This window comes from Muntiacus reevesi, chromosome 18, assembly GCF_963930625.1.
Source record: "Muntiacus reevesi chromosome 18, mMunRee1.1, whole genome shotgun sequence".
Lineage (NCBI taxonomy): Eukaryota > Metazoa > Chordata > Mammalia > Artiodactyla > Cervidae > Muntiacus > Muntiacus reevesi.
This window is the reverse complement of record NC_089266.1, coordinates 10,250,971-10,269,404: the sequence shown is the minus strand read 5'-3', so window position 1 is coordinate 10,269,404 and position 18,434 is coordinate 10,250,971. Positions and strand designations below refer to the sequence as shown.

Genomic DNA, 18,434 nt, shown 5'->3' with positions numbered 1-18,434 from the left:
GCCCGGAGTTCGCCCAATCAGAGCGCGGGAGAGCTGGCTCTGGCCGCTCGGCTTTAGCAACGTCGTTAGCAACACGTGGGGCGGGAGGAAGCGCGGAGCGAGCGGGGAGGAGGGAGCTGCGCGAGGGAGGGGGCAGGGAGGGAGCGAGCGCGCGGGAGGGGGAGGAGAACTGACGTCAGCGGGAGAGTATTATGGTCTGTCGTGCGCTGGCTGCTGCTTTTCTGCTCCTGGAAGCGGCCAAGGGGGGAAGCGCCGAGTCAACATGGAGCTTTCAGCGGTGGGGGAGCGGGTGTTCGCGGCCGAAGCCCTCCTGAAGCGGCGCATCCGGAAAGTAGGTGCCCCCGGGCCTTGGGCCGAGCCCTCCCCTCCCGGCCCGGGTTCCCTCCCCCTGCTGCAACCCAGCTTCCCTTCCCCCAGGTCCCAGCAGCGGCCGCGGCCGTGGCGGCGGCTCTGAGCCCAAGCGCTTTCCTTAGACTTGCAGCGATGCACAGATTGCATGGGTGGGGGGCGGGGTGGGGGGAATGCATAGTGCCGGTGCATGCACTATGTGCAGCGTTTCGTGCAGGGGGTGATGCAGCGGGCGCGTGCCTTTCGCGGTGGGATTTAGCGCATTCATTCGGTGCATGCATTTTTTGCATGTATTTCTCGTGTCCCCGTCATGCATTTTTCCCCGTGCACACACAATTTCCTTTTTGCATCTTCAGGGACGCATGGAATACCTCGTGAAATGGAAGGGCTGGTCGCAGAAGTAAGTAGGTTCTGTGCAATTCTCAACCCCAGACTGTTATTCCGGAGCTTGCTTTCTTCCTCTTTTTCCCTTTACATTGAAATACAATACAATGCAACAAGAAAAGTTACAGACATACACATACACACCCGCGGTTCTTTCTCTGCTCCCTGGACTGACGCCCACTTCTTCCTGATTTCCTTTAGGTACAGCACATGGGAACCCGAAGAAAACATCCTGGATGCTCGCCTGCTCGCAGCCTTTGAGGAAAGGTACAGGCCCTTCCAGGCTTCAGCTTCTCACTTAGAAACACGAAGGGTGGCTCCTGTCCAGCCTCAACTGGAGGCGCACTTGGTTTCTTCACTCACGCACCCCCTTTCCCCCCTCCTTCCTTTCTGCAGGGAGCGAGAGATGGAGCTGTATGGCCCCAAAAAAAGAGGACCCAAACCCAAAACCTTCCTGCTCAAGGTAGGGTGACAGTGTCCAATGGTGGGCAGCAGTGTTCTGTGTCAGCTTGTGGGAAGCAGGCCATGAGGGGTTATGAACCAATGGGGTGTGCTGTTTGTAATCCAGGAGGGAGTCCCTAGACAGGCTGTCACTTCACCGCTAAGGGTATCTGAGAGGAGGGGCTTAGCCAAATTAGAATTCCTTTATCAGACCCCCTCAACCATTTCAAATAGACATAATCAAATATAAGAAGGGTGCTTGTACAAATGACTGCTTCCAGGCAAATCTTCTACCCCTTTGCTTCCAGACAAAGTGCTACCCCTACACTTCACCCCTACCCATATGGGAATTCCATGGCATCAGAGGGTGACCCTGGGAGGCTAGGGCTGGAAGAGGGGTCGGGGAGGTGGGGGCGGGGCAAGGGCCCTGCTCGGTTCTTGACACTACCCTCTTTTCTTGAAGGCCCAGGCCAAGGCAAAGGCCAAAACATACGAGTTCCGAAGTGACTCGGCCAGAGGCATTCGGATCCCCTACCCAGGCCGCTCACCCCAAGAACTGGCCTCTACTTCCCGGTCCCGTGAGGGCCTTCGGAACATGGGTCTTTCCCCACCGGGAAGCAGCAGCAGCACCAGCAGCACCTGCCGAGTGGAGCCCCCTCGGGACCGCGAGCGCGACCGGGATCGAGAGAGGGAGAGGGAACGAGAGCGGGAGCGTGAACGGGGCACCAGCCGTGCAGATGACAAACCCAGCTCGCCAGGTGACAGCTCCAAGAAGCGAGGTCCAAAGCCCCGGAAAGAGCTCCTAGACCCCTCACAAAGGCCCTTGGGAGAACCCAGTGATGGCCTCGGAGATTACCTCAAGGGCAGGAAGCTGGACGATACTGCTTCCGGGTTAGGAAAGTTCCCAGCTGGCCACAGCGTGATCCAGCTGGCTCGAAGGCAGGACTCGGACCTGGCCCAGTGTGGTGTGGCCAGCCCTAGCCCCACTGAGGCCACAGGCAAGCTGGCTGTGGACACCTTTCCAGCCAGGGTCATAAAGCACAGGGCTGCCTTCCTGGAGGCCAAAGGCCAGGGCACCCTGGACCCTGGTGGCCCCCGGGTCAGGCATGGCTCAGGCACCCCTGGCTCTGTGGGGGGCTTGTATCGGGACATGGGGGCGCAAGGGGGAAGGCCCTCCCTCATCGCCAGAATCCCAGTGGCCAGAATCCTGGGGGACCCAGAGGAAGAATCCTGGAGCCCTTCTCTGACCAACTTGGAGAAGGTGGTAGTCACCGATGTGACCTCAAACTTTTTGACCGTCACCATTAAGGAAAGTAACACGGACCAAGGGTTTTTTAAAGAGAAAAGATGAATATCTGGGTGGGTGATCCCAAGACCAGGGAGCAGGAGAGAGAGAGTGAGAGTGCAAACTTGGCATAATGCTTTTTATTTCTGGGTGGGGAGGCGGCCTTCTGGCTGGCCCTGTCCGGTCCCTACCTTCACACAACCCCTTTCCTTTCATCCCTCCCCCTCAGTTTTGGTTGGAAAGATTATCTCTAGAGTTATATTTTCTATTAGATGTAAATATGTTATTTAAGAAAAATATCTAAATATATATATTTCAACTCTTGAAGTTGTTTTATTTAAACAAGGAGAGAGAGAGACTCTGTGGTTTAGTTGGGGAAGACAGGCTGAGTTGGGGCAAGAGGGGGTTGACAGCCACCCAGGGCAGTAGGGAGGATGAAGACCTGGGCACTTGGCCTCTGTAGGTGTCTGGAGGGACTCAGCCTGCCCACCTCACCCCTCCTCCTTTTTCCCACAGCCCCGGGGCAGACCCCTGGAACCAAGGCAGGACCCGGATTTTTTTCTCTCTTCCCATTGGTTGACCAGGCCAACAAAAGATTGGCTCCCCAATCAGAAAGGGAGGAGGTGGGGTCAGTCTTTTTCCTTTTCCTACTTTTTTTTTTTTTTTTGGTATGTTTTAAGATTAAGAAATCTGTTGGGGGAAAAGCAAAGTTTTAACGAGTAATTTTTGTGTGTGTGAAGTTGAAGGTAAAAAGTTGCGGGTGGGTGGGGAGCAGCAGAGTCCCCCCAGGACCACACCAGGAAAAGCACTTTACGGGAGATGTGTGTGTTGTACACACAGATCGGATCGTAGGTATGTCATGTGGACAAAATCCCCCGGTTCCCTCGATTCCTTTCCTTACTCCACAGAAAGAAAAGAAACCCAGCGAATCTGTTTACATTCCCGAAATGCCAGGATAAATTGGGAGGATTGCATGTCGGTGCCCAGAGTTCGAGACAGTTGCTGTTTTACGAGAGAAGTGTTCGGGGGTGGACTTTTCTTATTCGCGTCTTCTAGCTTCGCCAGGAGAGACGGTGACCCCCACCTCCCAAGAAGAGTTGGACTAGTCCCCTTCCCTCGGGGAGGGCGGGCCGCCAGCTCTCTGGAGAACGCCGGGCCGGACAGGCCCACCCTAGGGGACCCACGGGGGTGGGGGGCGGCTGGGAGCGGAGGCTTCGCACCCAGGCTCTGGTCGCAGCTCGGCTGGGAGTGCGGTGGAGGTCTGAGCTCCACCTCGGAGCTGGGCAGGACTGGCACCCCTGCGGCTTTGGCGGGGCGAGGGAAGGAGGGGGCGAGGGGAGGTTTCCATCCAAGAGAGCGCATCAGAACTTTTCCTTTTTTCTTTTTTTTTTCCCCCTTTCTTAAAAGCAAAAGCTATAATTTATAGGCCTTTTCGATTCGCGGAGTGTTCTCTATTTGAACTCGACATTCAAACTCCGCCAGAGGGGGAGGGAGGAGCGGGAGTTGGAGAAGAGACGGCCGGCGCGGCTGGGGAGGCCTGCGCGCGGCGGCGGGTCCCGGGACGCCCCCGCCCCGGGCGACTCGTGACCACGCTGTGTTCCAAGGACGCAGGACGCGCGCCCCTCTTTTGACTCAAAAGCACAAATCTGCCCCCCTCACATCCCGGTCCCTTCGAGGACTGGTCCTGCGGCCTCCTCGCCCTCCCCCACCCTTAAAGGGCCAGAGGGAATCTAACTTCCCATTGCTAGGGGAGGGAGGGGCGAGGGGGCCCGGCGCTTTGGGAGGAAGCACAGACTCCCGGCGAGACAGGCGGGGAGCCGGGACTGAGGGGGAAACTTCTCGATCCTGGGGGGACTGGGCGGGGACCCCTGCCTGGTTTCTCTTCCGCACTCCCGTATTCCCACTCCCTCTTCGCAGCCTCTCTCTCCTCCAGACTTTCTTGCCTTTGAAGTGAGGGGATAAAAACAGGAAGACGGAGTACATGATTTTTCTTTTTTAATTATCAAATTGCGCCTATAAAAAGCCCGTGGAATAGGGATTTTTATCTGCTCACATTTGTAAAACTGGTATTTTAGACTTTGTATAAAGAAGCGCCGTTGACCAAGTGTATCTATTTAAATATCGACGCTATTTTCAGATGAAACTTCATTGAAGGGACATGTCTGTTACCGAGTGGACGGTCACTCCAGGACCCATGCCTTTACCTGGCGGCTGCCTTCCCTCCCTCCTTTCCTGCCTTCACCCTCATCTCCCTCCCTTGGGACTGACTTTGCCCCTTCCTTCCGACCTTCCCCGGCCAGCCTGGTTCTGCCCTACCGCCTATCTGTCCTGTTGTCTGTCCGTGGCCGTCCGCGTGTCTCCTTTGCTCGCTCTTGCGACGCTGACCTGGGGGTGGGTGGGCAGGGCAGGGGCCGCGGGGCTGGGCGTCTGCAACCGCGCGAGATGTGCGGGTGTTGGGTTTATTTAATTCTAAGATTTGTACAAATCTCGAATCGATCTCCGCCTCAGCTCGAGTGAAGCTTGGCACGTATCTTCTGCGGTTGTGAATGTCTGTATCCAATACCGCTTTTTACGTGTTTAAATACATACTTTGTAAATAGAGACGTGTCTCGGGTTTTGTTCCTTTTTTCCGGCCCTCTAGAAAAGGGAACAGGCGCCCCGGGAGGAGAGGACCCTTCCCTCCTCGCTCATGACCCATCCCACCCGCCTCTCTCGCCCCTATCGGCCCTGGACGATTCTGTTTCCAGTAGGCCATTCCCCAGCTGGGGGGATGCCAATCCGGCGGGGCAGAAGAGTAGGGTTGGGAGGAAGCGGTAAGTGACTCTTCTTAGCCTTCTAAAGGGGAAGGTCCTGGCTTTCCTCACCTACAGACTGCACTTCTCTGCGGTCTGGGCAGAACTCGGGGATACCGGGGAGATGGGCGCGACCTCCGGGTTCCCATTTCTCCTGGCGGGACTCCCCCGGCTCACCCCACCCCCAGGCCTGATGTCCTGGTCCCTGACGCCCCGCGCCTCGGCGCCGGGCTGCTCAGTCTTCCCCGCCTGCTCACCAGTGTTGTCCTGGGACCCGCCCCCCAGATCCACCTAGCCTTGCCAGCGCTCCCCGAATTGCAGCGCCTCGCGCCTATTGATTGAGGAATTGAGTTCGCGGGTATTGCTAGGCAACTGGCTGCTCCGAGCCGGCGCAGAGCTCGCTGATGTGATTAGTGAACCCGGAGCTGCTGAGGCGCAGCCCCGCGCCCCCCGCCCCCGGCAAACCCCCCCCCCCCAAGCCTCTCAGTCCCTGGTCGGGTGGGGGGGGGGCAATAGCCCCAACACTGGGAGAGAAATGGTTCGGGGTAGCGCAGAGCACAGGGTGGGGTGGGGGTTCCTTAGATTTTCCTGGCCCGAGACTTTGCAGCAATGGGGTGGGGTCGTGAAGCCTGCACAGGAGAGCCGCCCTGGGGACCCCAAAGGGGCCACCGCACAGAGCGCAGTTTCACCCCCCAGAGATCTAGCAGACGTCGCCACCAGGAGAAGCGCAAATCTAGGCACACTTGGCAGAACCGGAAGGGAGGGGTGTGGGCACAAATAGGCTGGCGCATCTCCTACTCTTGCCCATTGAGTCGGTGACCGCGCCTCTGGCGGAGCTCTCCCGCCTTCTTCCTCTAGTCTTCGGCCTGTATGTGGACCTGGAAGGGAGGGAGCGGTTAGGCACCTGGCCTTGGGGCCATGGGTCAGCCTTCCGACGTGAGGGGCTGAGACGCCGGCAGAGTCAGAGGGCCGGGAGTGGAGTGCAGTGGCTTGGGGAGGGTCGCAGCGGGTGGCCAAGCCGTTGCCCCGTCTCTCCACAGAGACTGTCTCCCGCATTGGGCAACCAAGTGGGCTCCTGCTTTGGGAGACAGGGAGATGGGAGGGCACCGACTCTGCCCCCTTTCCCCGGCTGTCTGGCCATCACCAGCCTTGGCCTTGATCTGGTGCTTCTCCAGCGGGTTTTGTGGGTAGATGCTCTGGGAAAGACACCAGGTGTGGAGGCCTGGGCCTGTGATGCTGCCTGGGGCAGAGGCATTCCTCTGCCTCCGAAGGGCAGGGCCATCTACTGCTGCGTAGCCAGCAGGGAGCTTGGCCCAGCACACACACTGGCAGAACTGGAATTTTTACGGCTCTTTGGAGAGAGAGCATTGGGTTGGTGTTTTTTTTTTTTTTTTTTTTTTTTTTTTGGTCTCCTGTTTGATTCTTAACTGTACAGATCCTAGTCGAGGACCCGGGCTGTGTGCGGGAGATTCAATAGTGAACAGGCCTGCCCCAAGACTTGGGGGTGGGGGGGCTCATATTATTTTCCCCTCTTCTCACCCCAGAATCCCCCAGGGCCAGAGGGTGCCTGGAATCCAACTGGGGTTCGAGTTGGGGGCGTCTCAGTGCTTGATCCGGCTCTACCTCCAGCCTTCGGAGTCTGGACAGGAGGAAAGAGGCTTGGGGCCGGGGCTTACTTCCTAAAACTTTGGAGACTTTTGGGTGTGTGTGTGTGTTTCAGAGCAATTGTGTGGCGGATCGTGCAATTCGGTTCCCTTTGGCAGCTCGGAACCGGGGGTGGGGAATATTCCTCGCGCGTCCAAAGCGCCAGCGGCCCGATCTTCGCGGGTCGCGCGCGCCCTCTAGAGGCGATGGCCTCAACCCCGCTCACTGGCGCCCACCCACTCCCGGAGGCGATGCCTTTCTGGGTCGCCAGGGGAGCAGGGAACGCCTCGTCTCTCCATCCCAAAAGTACTCTAGAGTGGGCCACCGTGGGCTCCTCCTCCGCGACCTCCCTTCGGCCAGGCCCTCCAGCCACAAAGGTAGGGAAGAAGGAGGAGTCCAGCGGCCTGATCCGCCAGGCACCCTCGTGCTGGACCCAGCGGCGCGGGGCTGAGCCCCAGGGAGGCCGCGGGCCGGGCTCTCGGGCCGGGTCGGGCCCCTTGGCAGCCCAGCCCATTCTTCTGGGAAGGCGGTGGATTAGGCGATCAGATCAGCAGCGCAGAAACTAACAAAGGCCAGTGTGGGTCAGGGCCCCCCCTACACGTCTGGCTGTCTCTCTGTACAAATGGGCTCGCGGGAGCCGCGCGGGTTGTTACTCTTCTAGCTTGCTCTTTCCTGGACATCCCCAATCCCTTCTGCTGCCCTCAAAAGCCAGAGGACAGGACGGCTAGGGTCGTCCCTGCCCACCTTCTCCAAAAGAAAATAACGCCAGCCTCCGAAGGCACAACAAAAAACATGCCAGTCGCCTTCCCCGCAAGAACGATTTCAAATTCGCGGGCCTTTTCTGGAGCCGGCCAGAGCTGGGGGAAGAAGCATTTTTGTAGTGGGAATCTCTTCCTGAACTAAAACATTCAGGCCTTCGCCCCAGCTAGCCTTTCAACCAGTGGTGGCCAACATCCAGGCCCAAGTTCTTCTCTTTACTTCAAAGGGAGCTTCCTTCTCCCTGGAGGCTGAAATTTATGAATAAATTCATGCTGAGGGTAATGCAAACCTAAAGGACCAAGGAAGGTTATATAATAAGCAAATCGTCTCTTTATTATGAGCCATGGGTTAGGAGTCACAGAAGAACCAGATTCAAAGCTTCTTGTGCTTCATGGCTACACCCCTGAATTTTATAGCTGTGTCCTTTTAAAGTGTTACCACATGTGGTGAATTCAAGGGGTTGAGTAGTTTTCCAACACAGGATCATTTGGATACTGGGGGTGGGGTGTGCACATGCACATGTGGAAATTTTGGTTTGTTTTAAAGTATTAGCTTCTGGGAGATGTCTCAAAGTGAGTTTGACTTGTGACATACTGCAGCATCCTTGGCCTCTATCTGCTAGATGCCAGTAGCAATAACACTCACCCTTGCGCCCCAGTTGTGACAACCACAATCGTCTCAACATTGCCAAATGTCCCCTTCAGTGTCCAATTGCCCTCTCTGGGAAATTCTGGTGTAGGGACTCATAATCAAACCCACTTCTTTGCTTAGAAAAACATTTTTTTGACCCCATTAGAGTGCCTGAGACTTTTGCAAAACCCTTAATTTTTTCACCCCATGATTCAAGTTGAGATAAGTATTTTGCCTCAAGAAAGGTAAAGTGAATAGACTGCTGTTTCACTCATGACACACACCAAGCTGAAAAGTTAACAATTTATTGATATACTAAGAGTTAACAAAAAGTTAAGACAAAAACCCTCTGACACCATCTGCTAATGGCTCTCCCCTACAAAATAAATTAACATCCGTCTAAAAAGATCAGCAACCTATGGCTAGTGTTAGTTTTCCAAAAAATACTAGAAAATCCACAGAATCTTTAGATGCACGTGAGCAAAGATCTGGTCCTCTAGGCACTACCTTCCTCTCCTCCCACCCTTCCCCCACCAAACCACTGTGAGTTTCCTGGGGGAAGTTTTTCCTTTTAACTGGTTGGTCCTGACTGAATATGGGGGCTGGGCTGCTGAGCTGTTTCAACAAAGATCTTAAGTTTCCCAGGGCAATAACATATCCACTTTTGTTCTCTTTTAAAAAAGCAAACAAACACCCATAGTTTAAAGTAATTAGAAGTGGCATACATGAATGATTGGGCTTTTTTTTTCTAAATTAAAAAACACAAATCAAGCCAGTGATTGGCAATGGTCCAAAACTCTGGTCCTCCCCCAAAGTTCTCTCCTAATGAAACCTCTAGGCCTAGAGCCCTCTTAGTCAGGTCAGAATTTTGAGTGTAACCCCAAACAAGGAACACTCTTTTTGGTATGAAAAATATATATATAAAAATATGCCAAATCCCCTATAGGAGACAAGACTGGCCATTCTTCCTATCCAATACAAAAGCAAACTGACAAAACAGGATTAAAACAACACTCAATATACACTGTGATGCAGTTCAGCATAGGAAACCCTGCAGGATAAAGAAACCAGTTAGATGTGTGACCAATGCCTAGACACACACACACACACACACACACACACACATACAGACACACACACACACACACACACACACAGCAGCAAATGAAAAAGTACTGCTTTGATTTATCGGTAAACATGACAACCAACTCTGAGCATCTCTCCAACTCTTCAGCGAAGGCTGTCACGCCTGCACGTGTGTATACACACACTCACACTTATAGACATGAACCACTTGGGCTCACAAGCACCAAGAAAAAACATGCAACACAGCAAGAAGGCAAAGTGGCTGGGAGTAAGATGTTTACAGATTCAAACTTTGGGATTGAAGTAGCTGGTAAACAGAAAGGCACCTGGCACCTGGTCGGGGTTTGAAGACCTGGCAGCTGGAGCCGGGTAGTCAGCCCAGAACGGGGGCGCCCTGAGGGCGGGAAGGGGAGAGCTGCTGCCGGCCTGGCTCTGCAGCCTCTTAAGGCAGCACAACTTGAAGGTTATGAGCTCCTCTGATGGGGAGGCAGCCTGGGTCCCTTTAGTCACACCCAGGGGCATCTGGGGACAGGACTGAGGCTGGTGCCAGGGGCCCAGTGTGCTGGCACCCCTTCCTTTCAGACGGGGCAGTGCACTGGCATCTCTCCATCTCCTGCTGGGGTAATGGAGGGGACACTCTTCCCCTTTACCGCCCATTTTCCAGTTTAAGCCTAGGTGTCTGGGACCCCCAGCCCTCGGGTCTGCCCAAGTGGGCACCATTCCAATTGCAGATAGCATAGCTATCACACACGAGTCAGAAACTGCATCTGGACATCCCTCAACCAGGTCTTGGATGTGGATCCGTCCCCAAAGGCACACTGCTGAAATTGATTTGGCTACACAAAAGCCATATCTTGCTATTTGGCGTGGAGGGTGAGGAGGGACTGGGGGGACTGGAGTCCTGGGAGGCCTACCCTCAGACACTAGAGCCCACTGTGTCCCCTGCCCTGAGGATTATGGGAACAACAGAAGACTACACCTGCTGGCTGATGTTAACTGGTAATCAAAGCAGAAATAAACTTCCCTGCATTCCCACTTCTCTTTTTGGCATCAAAGACCAGTGACTCCACTCACTGATGCACCTCTCTGCCCCAAGTCAGTAACAGCAATTCTGTTGTTTGCTGGAATTGCCAGGACCACTTCCGGACTCAGCCATCTCTGGGGAGGCAGCCGGGCTGGCAGCTCCGGCCTTTCCGAGACACTCTGCCAGGTGGACCACTCAGATTTGTCCCACTTCCCAAATGGTACAGATACAGCTTCTCAGCTGGGAAAGAGAACATGGAACCCCCCGAGGTGCGGCGGTGGGGGGGATTGTCAGGGGAGGTAAGTGGGAAGTGCGGGAAGCCAGCGCAGGGGAAGGGAAGCCTACTTCCAGCAGCTGCCCACATGGTCCAGTTTGCGGGGCCACGATTAAGACTAAGGCAGCCCTTGCTCCAGGTGGCAGAAAGAAGGGCAGTGGAAGGACATCTTTCTCCTGTCCCCCAAGCTTGGGAGGTTCGGGCTGAACAGCTCTGAGACCAGTCCCCTCCCTGCCCATGTTGAACTCTGGGTCAACATGTGGGGGCTGCAGCTGTTAATCTGAATCAGCGTGAGACAGCACCCACACCTACCTCTCTAGGGTTCCTGATCTCAACTGCCACGCCTGATGGCTAACGTTAAGGCCACAAGCCCTCAGCTTTCCGAGGTGAGAGCAGAGACAAGGAGGCGAACAGTGTCCTCACCCTTGCCGGCTCAGGCATTGCGCTGAGTGGAGGGTTCTGACCAGCATTCCCCCTTCCCCGCTCCTCCCACACCCTGAGCAGAGTCCTCCCAGGAGCAGCAGCCCCCAGGCCTTACCTCCCCCCAGCCTTAAGCAACCCTCTCTTCCAGCCACTGGCCAGAACAGCCAAGCTGGACCTGGAGAAGACCCCTCCTCTTAATACCCGTGCCCAGGGGACACGGGGAGGCAAGCTGACTACCGCTGTCATCACAGACCACGAAGGCGGTTCAAATAGCAAATGTGGTTGGGCTTAAGAAACACAGGATGCTCTTGGGAACATTTCACTGAGCCCCAGGCAGCCACCCAGACTTCCTGAGGCAAAAGGGGAGCAATGCAAAGGCCCAGAGGTAGGAACAAGGGTAAAGGCGAGGCAGCAAGGCATCATGGTGCCTCCCCTGCTAAAGTCACAGGGAAGGCCGGGTCCAGGGGAGTTCCCACCCAAGCCTGCTCCTGAAGGAGGCCACCGGCCCCTGGAGAGGATTTGGGATGCAAGCCACATATCAAAGCAAAGCCAGAGGCCAGAGACGGGCAGGGGAGCCGGGGCAGCCAGGCGGCGTCAGTAATGTCTCAGGTTGAAGAAGCCCACGCTGGTGGGAGACTCTTTCACTGTGACGGTGATGAGGTTGGCGGTGACGTCAGTGACGAAGACGTGCTCGATGAGGCTGCGGGTGGGTTTCCAGTCCTGGCTGGTCTGGACAGACACGGAGAGGTTCTGCCCGGCGCTGGGCAGAGAGGCTGAGTCAGGGTCCGAGTCGGAGCTGCTGTTCTCCTCACCGGTACTCATCTCAGAAAGCGCGGCTGTCTTCCGCACTTCTCCTGACGTGGGGTGGCCCTCCTGCACGGGGGCCGTGCTGCCCTTCCCACAGTCCCTCTTGCCTGCAGGGGTGGGTACGGCGGCTGCCCTGGAGGCCAGCTTCTCACTCTTGCTGGCGTCGGTGGGCAGGCCGGTCCCACTTCCTGCAGTGGGGCCACCCCCGGCACCCTTCCCAGTGGCTGGGTTGGTGGCAGGAATGCCCTTGGTGGCTGGGGCATGGCGGGCGACCATGCTCCCCGCTGGTGTGCCATTCTTGACACTCTGTAAGTCCAAGACCTGGAGACTTAGCTCCTGGGTGGGTGCAGGCTGGGGGCCCAGGCACCCAGCAAGGGCCTTGCTGCCACTGTGGACGTGCGGGGGTCCTCCTGTGCTCCCCGTTTTCTGCTCCACAGCTCCACTCGGGGCCTTTGGGACTTTGCTTCCTGGGGGGCTTATCCCCAGCTCCCCCTTCTGCGTCCTCATCTTGAGGTCCAGCCCGAGGCTGCACTTGCTGGTCGCTGGGGCCCTGAGGGCCAGTCTGCCGGCAGCCTGGGCCTGGCTCTGGCTCATTCGGTTCATGTAGTGCACGATGGAGCTCTGCCAGCTGATGCCCCCACGGCTGGGGCTGCCGGCCATGCCCTTCATCAGGTTGGCCAAGTTCTCTGGGGTGGCCATGGCACTGGGGCCACTGCAAGCCTCCTTGGCATGGGCCTTCAGGGCCGCCAGGCCGGCCACGGGGGCGCTGAGTGGAGGGGGCAGCTTGCCCGCGGGCGCCCCCAGGTCCTTTCGGGCCGTCTTTAGTACCTTGGCCAGGCTCACAGGCCTCCGGGCCGCCTTCTGCTCCGGGGGCAGGGGTTTCCGGCCCCGCTTCTTCCGGATGGGGTCCTTCAGTTCAGGCTTGGCTACCAGGATCTGGGCCTTCTTCTGGGGCACTGGGTGAGTCTCGCGGCCCCGTGGGCCCCTCTTGGCGTCTAGGTCGCTGTCCTCCTCTTCCTCTGAGGAGGAAGAGGAGGACGTGGAGGAAGAGGAAGAGCTGCTGGATTTAGATTTGGAAGGGGCGTCAGATTCCTGCAACGACAAAGGATGAGGTATCACTTCTAAAGCCTGGTCTCCAGGGGCATTCATTGGACACCTTGGAGCCAAGCCTCTCCTGTGGCTTCCAGACCAGAGGGGTGGCCAGGAGGGTGCAATCTCACTGTCTGGTTCTGATGTCCTAAGCAATGCAGTTAGAAGTGAAGGAGAACAAAGAAAAACAGGTGGCTCACAAAGAGAAGCCCGAGTGATGGACAGAAACATTCGCAGGCTGACACTGGGCCCTGGGCCTTCCAGGGGCCTGTGAGAAGCTCCCGGCCCTTGGCAGACACCTGGCACAGGGAAATTCATAACAGCATGATTCACATGTCTCAGAGGGGCAGGGTGGAGTGAAGTAGTATGTGCAAGGGCTCTGCAACCAGGACATCTTGCTTCAATCTCTCCATTTCCAAAGACAATCCCTTCAGACCCTTCTAGCACACAGGAAAACAAACCACTGCCCTCCACATCATCTGGGTGTCATCCCAAACACTAATTTGACACATCTTCTTGGTTCTCAGGTCCCTGTGCAAAAGGGGTGCTTTAGGGAGACAGAGTCAACACCTGCTCTTAGCCACAAAGCTCTTCTGCCCCGAACTGGGGATGATGGAGTCAAAACCAGGGAGTCTGGGGCCTCCTTGCCTGGCCGGCTCCCCACCTTGCTGCCGCTTCTCAAGCCAATGTGTGCGTTCAGGCCTGGAGGGCAGTGCTTTCAAGAGAGAAATCAAAGACACATCTGTTCTTGCAGCTGTGCCATGGAGCCCAGGTATGTGCGCAACTTTTAGCCGTGCCTACTTGGCATACCTATGAGCACCTACTGTATACACGTGTTCTGTATTTGGTTCCTCGTAAGCCACTGGAGGTGAGAAAGTAGCACAGAGGGGACCTCACTGGAGTAGGAAACCAGCTGGGGTGGGGGTGGTGCTCAGTCACCCCAGAGGGACGGGGCAGGAGGTGGAGAATTGAGGTTCACTGTTGCCCCCTGCTGGCAGACCCTCAGAGTGGCAGTCCAGAGGGAAGCAGAGCCAAGGTCTTCTGAGCAAGGCAAAGACTTGTGTGGAGATGCCAGCTGGCCTCCGTCCCCCAAGCCCGCAACCCTCCTGCCACCACTTTTCACTGGGCTGGCAGAAAGCCAGCACTTGGGGGTAAGCCGCCAAATCCAGGGCAGCAGCCACCCACCTTGAGCTTGGAGTGTCGGCTGCAGGAGGACATCACAGTGTGCTTCCTTGGCCTGCCCCTCGGCCGCTTGCCTCTCTTCCGGTTCTGTACCTCCTTCTCGTGTTCCCTGAAGACAATCAGCAATCAGAGTCACATACTTTTCCTTCGGCTATCCTGGAACCCTATGGTTTCAAATCCCCCCAGGTAGCTTATCACCAGTTTCCCTGCAAAAACATACCCTGTTAATGAACACATCCAAGTCAGGGGTGCAGATTTGTTTCATTTACATTTCAGTAAAGACAAGTCAAGAAATTCAAGCAAAGCTGGGAAAGGAATTATTCCCAGTTTTCTCTGACTCCTCTTAAAACAACCTTGTGCAAACCTGCAGGGAGATAGTCCAGCAGAAATTCTACAATGCCACTAGAAGGAGTCTTCATGGTCACATGGTCCAACTTTCTCAATCCAAACAAGAGAGTCCAGGGCCAGGGAGGTGAGGACCACTGCCCTCCACCCTCCACCTCTCTACCTCCTGCATAAAATCTCAGTCATGGGAGCACCGGGGTAACCAAGGGGTCCTCTTCCCCACAGTCTTACTCAGAGCCAGTGCCCCAAGCACATATTTCTTTATCTGTTTCCTTTTCCTAAGTTCTTTCTGTTCCTAGACTCTGCTCTGATGGAAGTACTGGCGGCATCTGACTGTATGGTGGCTGGGGCTCAAGGCGGGACAGTGTTAACTAGCTCCATGACTCGGGGTCAGAGGGCCAAAAGAGCCACCCCCACCCACAACCCCGAAAGCATGTATTCCAGGCTACCCCAGGGGAAGAGGCTCTATCTGAAGTAGTTTCCAGGTAATTAAAATGCGCAAACACCATCTCATTGGCGCCTGTAAGGTGATCTCTCAGAGCAGCCCCAGCCGGTCTCCTAAAAGGACAGGAGCACTCATGGGTCTCTGCTGACATATTAACCTGTGCCCATGGGCCCAGAATCTGGATTTCCCCTGACAGTCAAAGACCACATCCCCACACCAAGCAAATAACCACCAGTTCTTAGATTCTGGGAGAATTTCTGGGGGTGAAGAGGACAAGGCAGAGCACCCACCTCCCAGTTTTCTCTCCCCTGTGATGTAAACCAGAGCACCTCATGGTTCTTTTAAACTCTTGCATCTATCTCTGTGACATCTGCTAACCTCAGTTCTTGCCTGTTGTGCTTTAAGTAAAAGTGAAGTGAAAGACACACACACTCTGGACAATCAGGACACTTACAGAAAAAGGTACTAGCTTCCACCCCTTGGGACCTACAGCACTTGAGTTATGAATTAAATAGCAGACAGCAAGCTTGCTGGTAAGTTTTTTCAAAGGTATAGAGGCAAGCATATGCTCATTGTCTTCTCTCTCAACCCACACCGAAATCTCTTACTTCTCCCCCCATTGCCATGGCCCATCTGAGAAGGCCCAAAACATCTTGCTAGAGCAAAAAACATGGTGGACATAGGTTGAACCAACAGAGAACAGCTGGCTGGACTGACCCCATCTGAGAAAGCTTTTGGGCACTTAATTTATCAGCCTCTACCAACAGGGCAAGGGGTTTCCCTGGTGGCTCAGTGGTAAAGACTCCATCTGCTAATGCAGGAGATGCGGGTTCACTTCCTGGGTCAGGAAGATCCCCTGGAGAAGGAAATGGCAACTTGCTCCAGTATTCTTGCCTGGGAAATCCCATTGACAGAGAAGTCTGATGGACTACAGTCCATGGGGTCGCAAAAGAGTCAGACACGACTTAGAGACTATAAACAGCAACAACCAATAGGGCAATTCCCACGCCTTACACCCACCAGCCTGCTCTGGAATTCCGTGGGACCTTATGCCACCACAAGTCACTCGCCACACTTTCCCCTGAGTGTCTCAAAGAGGCTTCTCTTAACCCAAGTCTCCTACCTAAAAATAGATATGACATCTTGAATTACAGAAGCAAATTCAGCCCGAGACTGGTGAGGGGGCCCCCATGGTGCTCACTTGGGACCAGCTGTTTTGCAGCACAGAAAAAAAATAAACGTGCTGCTCTTGGTCCAGACACACCATAGTAGGCATAACTTTCTGCTGTGTGTTCCTGTCCCCTCGGTGAACCTTCTTTTGCTCAATCCACCCATGAGGACTGGGAGGCCAGGTCTGCATTTTTTAGGGCAAACCTGCCATCCTGGTTTTTATTAGGGCTGTTTGCAAACTAGTCAACAGCAAAGGCCAAGAAGAGAAGCCAGAACTTTTCACAAAGGATGTCCAAGAAGGTTCATTTTGGCAAGTCTGTCACAAAGACCAAAAGCAGCACTTACTCAGGGATTCCCAAGATCTGGACACCGTGCTGGCCCTCCGGGGGGAGGGAGGGAAAAGACGACTCACCTGGGACTTCAAACCACAGCCTGAGCCCAGGAACTCTGGAGGGCCAGCACTGCCCTGAAAGACCGTGTGACAGGCCAGGGTCCCCCCAACTGGCTTCCCCCTCCCACAGGTTGGTTAACTTTCTCACTTCTTCTGGAAGGCCAAGAGCAGCCTCGGGTCCAGGATATTTTCCTCTGGTTCCCAGCTGTTGTGTCTGGAAAAGCAAAGAACAGGACATCTTAAAGTTCTAGGCAGTGACCAACCACTTCCTAAACCAGCCCAAGTGGGGTTGCCCCACTGTTCCCTGATGCCTGCTGGCAGCCAGGGAACCGGGGTACTGGGGCGAGTTCCCCAAGGTCTCACCCACGTACAGGATGAACTCCTGGGACACTGAGTTCTGAAGCCAACACCTTGTCCTCAAACTCAAAGGGAAACCATTGCCTCCACCCCCAATTAACACCCGGCCTCAGGAGGACTCTACAGCCTCCCACAGGAGGAAAACAAATCCCAATAAAATGGAAAGTTGCAGAAAGGGAAGACCCCAAACCCTGGCCCGGAGCCAGGGAGGGAAGGGAAGGCTCCTTCCCGCAGGATGCAGAGAGGGGGGCGCTTAGGGGCACAGAAACGCAGCCCAAGGATGAAGAACATTGTTGCTGGCATTCAGGCCAACACCGGCCGGGGCACCCGGAGGGGAAAGCAAAGAAAGAAAAGTGGGGTCCGGGAAGAATGGGGAACTGGGTCTGCGCGAATCGCCTGTAAATACAGCCCCTTCCGGGATGCCAAGTTCCCTCCCTTCCATTAAGAGGGGGAAAAAAAAGAGAAGCCCTACATCCATGAATAGAAAGCTCAGGTTACAGCCGGGGAAAATACGGACTAGAGGAGGGGGGCTGGAGTCCCGCGGGGACTGTTGAAGCGGGCGGGGACGCATGCAACAAATGGGCGCGGGAGGAACGCGCGGCGCCGGAGGGGCGCGGGCCGGGCGTGGGGAGAGGCGGCCCGGGAGCCCGGACCGGAGCGGGGCGGGCCGGAGGGGGTTCCGGGGAGGCCGCCCAGCCCCGCGCCCCGCGGGCTTGTAAACAAAGGGCACCCCGCGCACGCTGGGCGTCCCCTAACCGCCAAACCCGAGAAGCCCGCGGAGGCCCCCGCAAACTTCCCGCCGGGCACGCGGACGCCCCCCGACGGCGCGGGCGAGGAACCCACGCCGCCCTCCCACCACACACCGAGGTGGCGCGGGCGGGAAGACGGGCACCGCATTGTTGGGGACTCACTTGGAGGACCAGCCGCGCCACTTGACCAGGTACTCCAGCTTGCCCTGCAGGGAGAGAAGAGGCGCGTGAGCCGGGGTGGGCGGGCACGGGCGGGCGCGGGCCGGGCCGCACGCACCTTGCGGAGCCGCTTGCTCAAGATGCACTCGGCGGCGAAGACCTGCTCGCCCACGCTGCTCAGCTCCTCCATGCTGCCGCGCGCCCCGCCCCGACCGCGGCGCCCGCCGCTGCCCGCACAGCCACAGCCGCCGCGCGCCCTGCCGGCTGCACACAAAGCACCGCCCCCGCCCCGCGCAGGCCCGCCCCGCGCACGCGCACCGCAGCCGCACCCCGCGCGCCCCAGCCCGCCACCCGCCCCCGCGGGCCGCCCAGTTCCGGAGCGGACCAATGAGCGCGCGGGGGCGGTGCCAGGAGGCGGGGCGCGCATTGTTCACGGCGGGCTCGGCTTCGCGCCCGGGGCGGGGGTCCCGCGCGCGCTTCGTCTGGCTGGGCCGGGGGCACGGGTGGCGCGCGGGGGTCCACCGAGCTGGGGCAGGTTCCTAGCGGGGAAGAAGGAAGCGCCTCCCTTCTTCTGGCGTGGGGATCACCCGCCGAGTCCCGCTTGGTCTGCGGGGCGCGCCCGGCCTCCGCCGAACTTCGTTTTCCGGGCA

At 56.7% G+C, this 18,434-nt stretch overlaps 2 protein-coding genes across 2 annotated transcripts; one reads left to right on the top strand and one right to left on the bottom strand.

Moving 5' to 3' along the window:
* The first annotated feature begins 200 nt into the window (after positions 1–200).
* On the top strand, positions 201–3,652 carry CBX8 (chromobox 8). Its single transcript, XM_065910224.1, has 5 exons — positions 201–331; positions 705–748; positions 934–999; positions 1,129–1,195; positions 1,637–3,652. The coding sequence occupies exons 1-5, from the start codon at positions 263–265 to the stop codon at positions 2,522–2,524; spliced, it is 1,134 nt and encodes a 377-aa protein (XP_065766296.1). The 5' UTR covers positions 201–262; the 3' UTR covers positions 2,525–3,652.
* A 4,922-nt stretch (positions 3,653–8,574) lies between these two features.
* Positions 8,575–18,075, bottom strand: CBX2 (chromobox 2). Its single transcript, XM_065909312.1, has 5 exons — positions 17,903–18,075; positions 17,788–17,831; positions 16,668–16,733; positions 14,172–14,277; positions 8,575–12,989 (listed from the first exon to the last, which is right to left on the bottom strand). The coding sequence occupies exons 1-5, from the start codon at positions 17,972–17,974 to the stop codon at positions 11,685–11,687; spliced, it is 1,593 nt and encodes a 530-aa protein (XP_065765384.1). The 5' UTR covers positions 17,975–18,075; the 3' UTR covers positions 8,575–11,684.
* Positions 18,076–18,434: the final 359 nt, after the last annotated feature.